Source organism: Apaloderma vittatum, unplaced genomic scaffold, assembly GCF_000703405.1.
Source record: "Apaloderma vittatum isolate BGI_N311 unplaced genomic scaffold, ASM70340v1 scaffold210, whole genome shotgun sequence".
Taxonomy (NCBI): Eukaryota; Metazoa; Chordata; class Aves; order Trogoniformes; family Trogonidae; genus Apaloderma; species Apaloderma vittatum.
In genome coordinates, this window is record NW_009695956.1 from 4494 (window position 1) to 15162 (window position 10669).

At 44.2% G+C, this 10669-nt stretch overlaps 1 protein-coding gene across 1 annotated transcript in view; it reads left to right on the plus strand.

Moving 5' to 3' along the window:
* KIN (Kin17 DNA and RNA binding protein) overlaps nt 1–10669 on the plus strand; it is a gene marked incomplete at its 5' end in the record, with an annotated part of 16048 nt that overhangs the window by 2587 nt on the left and 2792 nt on the right. The window contains 7 exons of the mRNA XM_009872779.1: nt 1096–1277; nt 2680–2728; nt 3049–3106; nt 7058–7181; nt 7677–7727; nt 8414–8482; nt 9909–10008. Of these exons, the coding sequence (XP_009871081.1) occupies nt 1096–1277; nt 2680–2728; nt 3049–3106; nt 7058–7181; nt 7677–7727; nt 8414–8482; nt 9909–10008 (633 nt within the window). The remainder of the gene's footprint in view (nt 1–1095; nt 1278–2679; nt 2729–3048; nt 3107–7057; nt 7182–7676; nt 7728–8413; nt 8483–9908; nt 10009–10669) is intronic.

A 10669-nucleotide genomic window follows, 5' to 3' on the forward strand; every position in this document is an offset into this window, starting at 1 on the left:
TTATATACTCTGGCCTATTTCCAAATAGAACCATTTGGCTGAAGGGCAGAAACAGATACTAAGGATAGTATTAACTAAAGTTAATTTTGCCAGGCCAGTGACAGGTACGTTGTCTTTGATGACACAAAACTCAGAGGAGTGACTGACACACCAGCAGGCTGTGCTGCCGTTCAGTGAGACCTAGCCAGGCTGGAGAGCTGGACGGTGAGAAATTTTGTGAAATACAGCAAGGGCAAGAGTAGAGACTTGCACCTGGGAAAGAGCAATCCCACGTACCGCTAGAGGTTGGGGACTGACCTGCTGGAGAGCAGCGTAGGGGAAAGGGACTTGGGGGTGCTGGTGGGCAGCAGGATGGCCATGAGCCAGCAATGTGCCCTCGTGGCCAAGAAGGCCAATGGCTTCCTGGGGTGGATTAGAAAGGAGGTGGCTAGCAGGTCGAGAGAGGTTCTCCTGCCCCTCTGCTCTGCCCTGGTGAGGCCACATCTGGAATATTGTGTCCAGTTCTGGGCCCCTCAGCTCAAGAGAGACAGGGAACTGCTGGAGAGAGTCCAGCACAGCCACAAAGGTGATGGAGGGAGTGGAACATCTCCCTGGTGAGGAAAGGCTGAAGGAGCTGGTTTTCTTTAGCTTGGAGAAGAGGAGGCTGAGGGGTGGCCTCATTCATGGTTATAAACATGTCAAGGGGGAGTGTCAGCAGGACGGAGCCAGGCTCTTCTCAGGGATGTCCAATGACAGGACAAGGGACAATGGGTACAAGCTGGAACATAGGAGGTTCCACAAAAACATTAGAAAAAACTTTTTCCCTGTGAGGGTGCCAGAGCCCTGGCACAGGCTGCCCAGGGAGGGTGTGGAGTGTCCTTCTCTGGAGACAGTCAAAACCCACCTGGATGTGTTCCTGTGTGACCTGCTCTGGGTGATCCTGCTCTGGCAGGGATTGAACTGGATGATCTGGTCCCTTCCAACCCCCAGTATTCTGTGATTCTGTGAAAGTACCTGCATTGTTATACTGAACATGGACTGTGAAAATGATCTTATATTTTCGTTGTCCCACATTTGCTTTTGGGAGCATTAATCTTACTTTATCTTACTTTTCAGGTCTTTGCAAGGTTGACGAGACTCCAAAAGGCTGGTACATTCAGTATATCGACAGGGACCCAGAGACTATTCGCAGGCAACAAGAACAGGAGAGGAAGAAGAAGCAAGATCTCGACGATGAAGAAAAAACTGCTAAATTCATTGAACAACAAGTCAGAAGAGGTTTGGAGGGGAAAGAAATGGTGAGGAAAATTACACTGTACATCTGCTGTCTGCTCAGAACTCCTCTTGGTTAAGTTAATGGCAGAGCTGATGCTGCTGGGATCCCTGCACTGGTATTTCCTCTGCAGGCAGTTAGAAGGTGATGAGTAAGCTTCATGCTTCGGGTTACAAGCTCATCACCAGAATTGAACCGAGTAACAAATGTGTCTGCACTGCTGTTCTTTTCTAAGCCACAAGCACCAGTCTTCTCCCAGATAATTCTCCTCGCAGCCTTAACTGACTTGTTTCTCTTGAAACTGCATCTGGTTACATTTCCTTGACAAATAAACTTGCTGACGGTTTTTAGAACTGTTGAACGTCAAGATCCTCAGTGGAATCACAGTTTCAAAACCCAAAAAAATAAAAGAAAGGAGAGGTTTCAGCTCCTTTTAGATTTTATCTGATTTTGAAATCTAGTACAATTGTGCCCTGTGGCTCTGGCCATTTCAGACTTTGACTAGACTGTCTTCTGTCCTTGAATCACCACGTCAGTTCGCTTATGTTCTGAATTTTCTACTGTACAGTTATCTTAGATTATAAACTGCTCTGGAGGAAAACTTGGAGTTACTGTGGACCTGACTTGCTTTAGTACTAAAGGAGTAATAATTACTGGTCTTCAAGGGATTAGTGATTTAAAAATCACCTTGAATTTAGGAAGGGAGAGTAAACAACACCGCAACCAGCAAGATGTGTCTTTATTTATGGTATATCCCAACTTTTAGGACTGCAAATAACAAGTTGTACCTTGTACAGTGAGGAGGCTCAAATAACCAGGGGGAGCTGGCATAATCAGATCCGTATGGTGAAGAGTTTTATTTCGAGAGTGCTGGTGTGGTATTTGGGCTCTGTTTATTTGGCATCATTCATGACTTCCATACGTGTCGTTACCTGGGACTGGCACCTCTCATTTGATCCTGGGTATTGATAGGGATATTTAAATGCTGTAATACACAGTTATCTTTTTCTTAATTTAAAACTAATTGAAATTTAAATGGTCTGAGCCTCTGGTGGTAAAAAATTGGAAAGATTCCAGAATTGCCTTCTTTGGTTATTAGTTTATCCAGACACCAGTGTAATCATGCTGGTTCAGGTAGAGAAAACCATTTCAGCAAGGCTTCTTTCCTTTCATTCTGGAATCAAGCAAGTTTAGGCAGCATTTCTGCAGGGAGTGTTAATTAGAGAACTTTGCACAGGAGCCTGTAATGAGATAATGTTTTCAATTCATAATCTTCTTATGAATCAGGCCAGGTTGAATATTACAGGTACTTGTAATAATCTCGCAGTACTCTGTAAAACTGAGCTAATCAATGATCACCGAAAAAACGGTATCTTGGCTCTGTTCTTTGTTTGTCTCCTGAAATGCATTTTGTGTTCTTTCGGCAGGAAAAGCCAGTTTATACCGAACTGAACAGAGAAAATGAAGAAGAAAAAGGTAACCAGATTCTGATATCTGTAATATTCTAGAACCTGCTGAAGCTGATTTTGTGATTGAAATTAGACAAGCGCCGAGGCCTGCTTGGTGCTTCATAAAGTGCTTTGAGATCGATTATAGAGAACTGAAATATGGAAATACAGAATATTCTTTCTTGTAATGTTTAAAGTAATTTATTTTAAAAGCTGAACCAGAACCATAGATTAGTAAATATTTTCAAATTTATGATCTTTTCCACTAGCAGATTTGTAAAATTGTAACATCCTTCAATGCAGTTATATTGAAAGATAGAAATAGAGTAATGTCTTTTTATTTTTTAGTTACATTTAATTTAAACAAAGGAGCAAGTACTTCAATAGCAGCATCTTCTAAAACAAGGTGAGAAAAGAATTTAAGGGCAACCTTTACTGTTGCAAAGCACTTCAATGACAATGGTTGTATGGGCAGGAAGATGTATCTAGTCCTGAAATATTTGGAGTCTATTAGCTCGTCCTGCCACGTTATTCAGGAGGGGATACCAGGTGGTTTTGTGTTTAGAATGGTTGGATGGGTGTATCTCAGATGTGTGCTGCGAGGAGCCTTCTTGAATTTGCAGTTGTCCATAAACTAAAGAGACAGTTACAGGTTCCTCTGGGAAGATCCTGTTCTATGAACAAGGGGGTAAAGGATCCAGTCAGAGCGTTTGAAGTGAACGCCATCTCGTCCCGGCTGCCTTCTCTCAAAGGGTTTTCATGACTTGTTCATTTGGGTTCCTGAAAGGTTTGATTGCATTGTCTAATTGGAGGTAATACTTTCTCTGATCATCATTTAAGAAACTGAATCTACCCCGTGTAAATCTTTCTAAAGTTTATGAATTTAATTGTCTTCATATAGCCGTGAGGAGTGCGGGACGAAAAGGATCAATAACGCAAACAATACTGACTTAGGGCAGTCTGTGGAACTGTCTGAGCGGTACATCTTTTCATGGGAGGCAATATTGTAATTAGATGGGTTGCAGGTAAAATGAAAGCATTCCTCTCATCATAAGCTCAGCTCTTAGATAAGGTATCTGATGGGAGGTACGCCAGGCAGAAAAGGAGACAATAAAGTAGTTCTTTGCAGTAATAGATACAGATTTTAGGCTTTGAGCAAAACTTGTAAATTATCCCCAGACATTGAGTTGTGCTTAAGATGAGCTTGAAACTTAATTCAGACGCTCACTTGAATGGTTTCAGTGAGGAGTCCTTAAGGTCCTTGCTAAAATTTGGTGGAATTTGAGATCCGTTTTCAAGCAGTCTTAATTTTTTTCATAGCATCTGAGAGATACTTGCCTGGAAACTTCATGGTGGTAGCACAGAAGCAGCATTAGGGTAAGATGACTGTGGTTTATATGTCACTGGTCAAACAGGAATTGCTTCAGAGTCGTGTATGGAAACTGCTTCCCTGTGTCAGCATCAAGGTGTGTTCTGTGGCTGTTGGGGAGGATCAACCTGATGTCCAGTGCCCCAGGGTAGGTGCAGCAGAGCTTCACAGAATCCCAAAATAACAGAATGTTGAGAGTTGGAAGGGACCTTGAAAGATCATCTAGTCCAACCCCCTGCCAGAGCAGGATCACCCACAGTAGGTCACACAGGAACACGTCCAGGCAGATTTTGAATGTCTCCAGAGAAGGAGACTCCACAACCTCCCTGGGCAGCCTGTGCCAGGGCTCTGTCACCCTCACAGGGAAAAAGTTTTCCTTTGTGTTTTGGTGGAACCTCTTGTGCTCCAGCTTGTACCCTTTGCCCCTTGTCCTGTCATTGGACATCCCTGAGCAGAGCCTGGCTCCATCTTCCTGACACTCCCCCTTGACATATTTATAAACATGAATGAGGTCACCCCTCAGCCTCCTCTTCTCCAAGCTGCAGAGCCCCAGCTCCTTCAGCCTTTCTTCACCAGGGAGATGTTCCACTCCCTTCATCACCTTTGTAGCTTCCTCGCTTCCCTCTTCCTATGCTCACAGCACAAACTGCACAAACCTGGCACTTATATTTCCTGAGCAGGTGCAGATATAGAACTGGGAGATCATAGGTGAAGGATGGCAGAGTTTTGAGGGCATGAGGCTGCTTTTACTTGGGTACAGAAGTGGAGTTAGACCCGCTGACAAGGTGAGTGAGGACGGGAGATTTGCCTTCCCTTGAACGTCTGTGGGGCTGATACGAAGCAAGGAGTGACCAGTGCCTCTGTGGGCACAGCTTCTGATGTTGACTGCCCATGAGCAAACTGGGAGCCCTGGGCTTACTTTTTTCCCCTCAAGAGCTTAGATCCTCAAATCCTTCCTTAACTCAGTCAGTAAGATTAGAATTACTTCTAATTCAAGAATGATCAGAAGCTGCTGTCAAGGTCACTGACTCCTGCCCGCAGCACTGCAAGCGTGCCCATGTCGAGTCCTGTCCACGCAGTGACCAGCCCCTGCTGTGAGTCTCCCCAGCCCTATAATCCTAGTGAGGGTCTCTCCAGCCCTATAATCCCACGAGAAGATCCTTCAAAACCCATTTGCTCTGATGGTTAGGATCTTGTCTGCAATTGCCCAGGTGAACGTAGTCATGGCCAGTTTATACCAGTTGCTTCTGTGTTGGAAGAGGTGTTTAAAATCAGTATCACAGAATCACAGAATGTTAGGGGTTGGAAGGGACCTCAAAAGATCAGTAGATCTTTTTCTCGCCAGTGTTTGCTTTTTCAGTGATGTATGTGCGGAGACTCTCTGCTGTGCTCTACAAGCAGCCCTGCATGGCGCTGCCTTCATCTCCCCATTCCCCTGATCCACTGAATGTCCCTTCCTTGTCCTTGTTCCAGCGCTGCCTTCATCTCCCCATTCCCCTGATCCACTGAATGTCCCTTCCTTGTCCTTGAACAGGGGAGCTGGTTGAATTTCTGCATGCTGCAAATGAAACATCATGGCTTAGATGAGTCCTGGCTGTCTTGATGCTTCCTGGGATTACATTTGACTCTTTCCTTACCAGTCCACACTGGTAGCTATCAGCTGGGATTGTAGCCAGGCCCCTTTCTGCTTTTGTTGTTCTTAAGCATCTGGCAGTAGATAGAAGGTAGTCAGAGTAAACTTTTCCAAAGTGTGGGAGCTTGCATGTCTTGTTGAATTTTATCACTTTTAAAACATAGTTTTCAAGATAAACCGGTCCCTTCTGGTGTCCAGTTCTTCCTTGTGTCCTCCGCATTGAATTGCATCCCTGAACACTGTTAGTGGTCTCTCTCTTTGTCCCAGGGTACTTAATGAATGTGTTTAAATAAGATTTGCTTTAGTGTTTTGATGCCCAGGAGCCCCTTAGTAAACTCACAGCTAGACACGTTTTCCTTCTTAAGTGTAGGCAAAATAGTTGTTATGTTTTAATTATATGTCGCCCTTGATGAGATTTTATTTTAAGGACTTGCTCTATTGGATTTGTGATTTAATGTGCTTTTTCTTCAAGAAGTCCACTATGGAAATTATGCAATCTTCCTCTGAAATACAATTATTTTACTCTTAATTTTGTTTCTACTCCCATTTCTGTATCTTCATTCCCATTATGTTTCTTCCCTTTACTGGTGTGCTGAATGCCTCCACCACAGGCAGAACGTAGGATTTTTTGTAAGGCCATACTAACATTACCTTATCACCCACCTCGCAGCAGCCTTCATCTTTCCAGACAAGAGAACACCCAAATTTATCTACCTCATTCAAATGTCTGTTGTAGAAATGACTTAACTCAAACTGCCTTTGGGCAGTTCTCACTTTAGGTGGATGGTCCCTGATCCCCGAGATGTAACTTTCTGTGCTGATTGCTCTTTTCTTCCATAACTCATAGGCTGTTTGCCTATTCTGATTATGATTGTGAAGGTGGTGTTTATTTGCTGGGGTGTGGAGCCCTTTTCTGCAGATTCCCGTGTATTTTCTCCCTCTGAGGGACAGGTTAAGTGTCTCTGTCTGAGAGTTGCTCTGTCCACGTGGCTTCTCTAAAGCCACAAATTTGTCCTTTCGCATTTGAAAACCTTATTTGCAGACCTGCTTGTGTCTTCTCCATTGACCTCAAGTGCCTGATCAACTCCTTGCTTTTGCACTAGTGAACTCACCATGAGGTTGTTTTCGTTCTGCTGGACTGCTAGGAGCAAACATCAGCGGACGTGGAGTTTACACTTCAAGGAGCTGAGTTCAAGCTGCCAAATGAAGTCCTAGAGAAGGAGGCATGCAGGGTCTGGAAAGGGACAACTGAAATTAAATAGATCAGCGGGCCTTGCACAACCCGTTCTTCAGATGCTTCTCGGTAGAGGAAACGATGTAAGGTCTGCTGTGAAAACACCATCTCACTCTTCCAGCAGTGTCCTTGGACCAAACGCACTGAAGATGGTGGAAGGGGCAGTTAAAAGAAAAGAACCAGCTCATAGCTCAGGCCAGCCCAAAGAGAAAAAGAAGAAATCTGCACTGGATGAGATTATGGAGGTAATGATCATGCAGGATCTGTGTCTGTATAACCTCATGCCTGTGGCAATGGCCACTTTACCAGGGTGTCCCTTCGAAGGGACCTCAGACCTTCAGTTCATGTGGAATTCAGACTTTTCATGTGTTATCACGCAAAATATGATTTCACTTCCCCATTAAAACTGGTGTCTGCTGCCCATCTCTGCCTATCCTCTAGACCACTGAGACTTTGGAAGTAAAGGAATACAGATTTTGAACAGAAGAAAACATTTGGAAACATTTGACAAAAGCTAATACAAATCTCCATCATGGATTCCTGGATCTTATCAGATTGGTTTTTATGCAGCAAGCACACACTGACTCACCCTTATTTAGTTGTGGGGTTCTGTTTTTTGGGGTTTTTTTGTCTAAATTTTATTTCCCACTTGCTGTGGGCCTGGTTCAGCTTTTTAAAGGCATGGGAAAGCTGCAATGAAAGGAAAAAGTAAACGGTGATTATTTGTTGTTTTTCTGTAGCTTGAAGAGGAGAAGAAAAGAACAGCTCGAAGAGACTACTGGTTGCAACCTGTAAGTGTCTTAGAAATTCTTATTATACCAAATACAAGCAACTCAGCATCTCTGAAGCTGCTATTGATGTGTGTAAAGACGCAAAAGCAGATTCCAAACTAAAATCACTCTTATTTTCCAAGTTGCCAGATGTGAAAAATTACAGTATCTGGGAGGAATTACTCTTCTGGTTGAGCATGATTTGCAGTCTGACGCATTGTATGCCTGGGTGGAATTCTCTAAGTAAAGAGTTAGTATTGAGAGTCTCTACAGACTGTGTTTAAATCATGGTATTACAGCCCTCCTCTTTCTACACAGTAGGTGACTTGCACAGAGACAGAAGCCAGCATCAGCCTTTGAGCTGAGAGACCTCGTCTCAGCTTCTCCTTTTTGAATGGCCTTCTAGGTCAAGAAGTCCTGCCCTTCACCCGCTGTGGGCTGTCACATCATGTCCTGAGTTTAATGTAACTGTATTTCTGGGAGGGGAAAAAAAAGTCTTGAGAGATACTCTTTTGAGGCAGTATGTTGAGACTAAAGAGAAGTTCTTGAAAGCTGAGTCTCTACTGTTATTGCTTCCTGCACTGGGCTGTCCCGTCTGTGGTTGGAGTCAGAGTGACTTGATTGTGCAATTAGTTTAGATTATGTAGTCGTTTGTGTATTTTGGCATTTTATTTTTTTTTTTGTTTTTCTCCTCTCAAATCTTCCAGGAAATCGTTGTAAAAATTATAACAAAGAAGCTTGGAGAGAAGTATCACAAGAGGAAGGCAGTTGTTAAGGTAGAGCATGCAAATGGAAGCACGGGACATGCGTTAGGCTTTTGCGGAATCGGATAACTTCTGAAGTTTTGGGGTTTTTTTCACCCTTAGGTCAACACTGACGGGGCCTGAAGTGTCACCTTAACTGTGTCGGGACTTGATCTGGGCAGGGGGTGAATCCCTGAATTGGTTTCATATCATTTACTCAGTGATCCTTTCTTAAGCAGTTTTGTCCTGCATATTTTGTCCCTGTTAACACATCTGTTGTGGAGAAGAGTCACTTTGTCAATGTGACATGACCAGGGGCAGTCCAGCTGTGTTTTCATCCGAGACTGGTCACTTCTCCACTGACAGTTAAACTGCAGGCTGCCTTTGGACAAGATCTCATTTGCATACAAAATCTTCAGGCCCTAAGCCTTGCTCTGTTACTCAGAAGTGCTTTCTTTTAGCCACTGCCAGTGAAATCATAGAATCATAGAATGTTCAGTGTTGGAAGGGACCTCTAGAGATCATCTCGTCCAGCCTCCCTGCCAGAGCAGGGTCACCCAGGGCAGCCACACAGGAACATGTCCAGGCGGGTTTGGAAAGTCTCCAGAGCAGGAGACTCCACACCTTCTCTGGGCAGCCTGGGCCAGGGCTCTGTCACCCTCACAGTAAAGAAGTTTCTCCTCATGTTGAGGTGGAACTTCCTACATTCTGACTTAAACCCATTATTCCTTGTTCTGTTGCTGGGCACCACTGAAAAGAGATTGTCCCCTTCCTCTTGACACCCACCCCTCAGGTATTTGTATATGTTAATACGATCCCCTCTCAGCCAAAATGGTGTTGCATCAAGTAGTCCAAGGCTCAGCAGCCTCTGGCGGGAGTGCCAAAGACAACACCCAGGTGCATTCTGAATGATCAAGAGAGTTTCGAGCTCACAGTCACCTTTCTTGACAGACATCTGGGAGGGTTTGTCAGTCCTGGTGGCTGCCTTCCATTGAGCTCTGAGCATGAGAGGTGGAATGTGGTTTGTGCTGGGCACAAAGATGATCAGTAACGGTTCACCTCATGGAGAGGTACCATCCTACCTGTCACTGTGTGCCTTCCAGTCAGCTTGGTCTCCCTTGGGGGAAAAGACGCATCTAATTTACTCTCCATCTTGGAGACAGTAGCTAGGACAGCCAACCCAAAGGCTGACAAAACCTTCAGACAAGCTTGACAAAACCAGCTGTCAATTAGACCAGTCACGGATGTTCAAGAGGAGCATTTTTAATCTAGCCTTAACTTGAGAGTGGGGCCAGTGAGGTGTTTGTGAAAGCTGGATGCCTTTAGGACAGCTCAGAAGTCGTTGCTACTTTTGGAGCTGTAGAAGTGCAGACTCGTGGTCATGAGTTTGTTAATTTTGAAGTGTAACTTTAGAGAAATTTGCATGATTTTTCTGATTGGCCTCTGCCTTTCACAACAGGAAGTGATTGACAAATATACGGCAGTTGTGAAGATGATTGATTCTGGAGATAAACTGAAGCTTGATCAGACGCATTTGGAAACTGTGATACCCGCACCAGGTATGGCTGTTCTGTGCTGGCTTTTTTTCAGCGTAGCTGTCACAGCAAAAACTTACATTTCAAGAAGTACCATAACAAGAGCCGTCTTGCTCTTGGGGTGGCACTTCAGAAGCTACTCAGATAATTTACCAAATATCCTCTGGTTACTTTCTATAGAATTATTATATTGCTTCTGCCTTGAGTCTTTACAGTCCCCTTCTTGTAAAAATTAGACTCTTTTCTGAGAAGACAGATGTGCTTTAAAAGGAATCGGTTCATGTGATGAGATGAAAGCATCTCTCCTCAGCTACCAGGAGGCATCTCTGGGAGCCCTTACAGAGCCCGTGGTCATATTTATTCTGTATTTTACTTTCAAAGTCGTGCCTTGAATTTAGCTGTGGGTACATGGTAAGACGAGCTTACCTCGTCTCCTGTTCGGTTCACTGGTGTTTCTTTGGCTGGCACATCCTAATGTTTGTGCAGCATCTGAGCGATATTTCTGGGAACGGTCAGGGTAGCAAGCAGCAGGACTATGTCAGCTTAGGGGGAAACAGGCTCAGGACTTTAAGATTCAAGTTTTTTCAGCGGATACAGATTTGACTTCTTTCACAGAATCACAGAATACTGGGGGTTGGAAGAGACCTTGCAAGATCATCTAGTCCAACCCCCTGCCAGAGCAGGA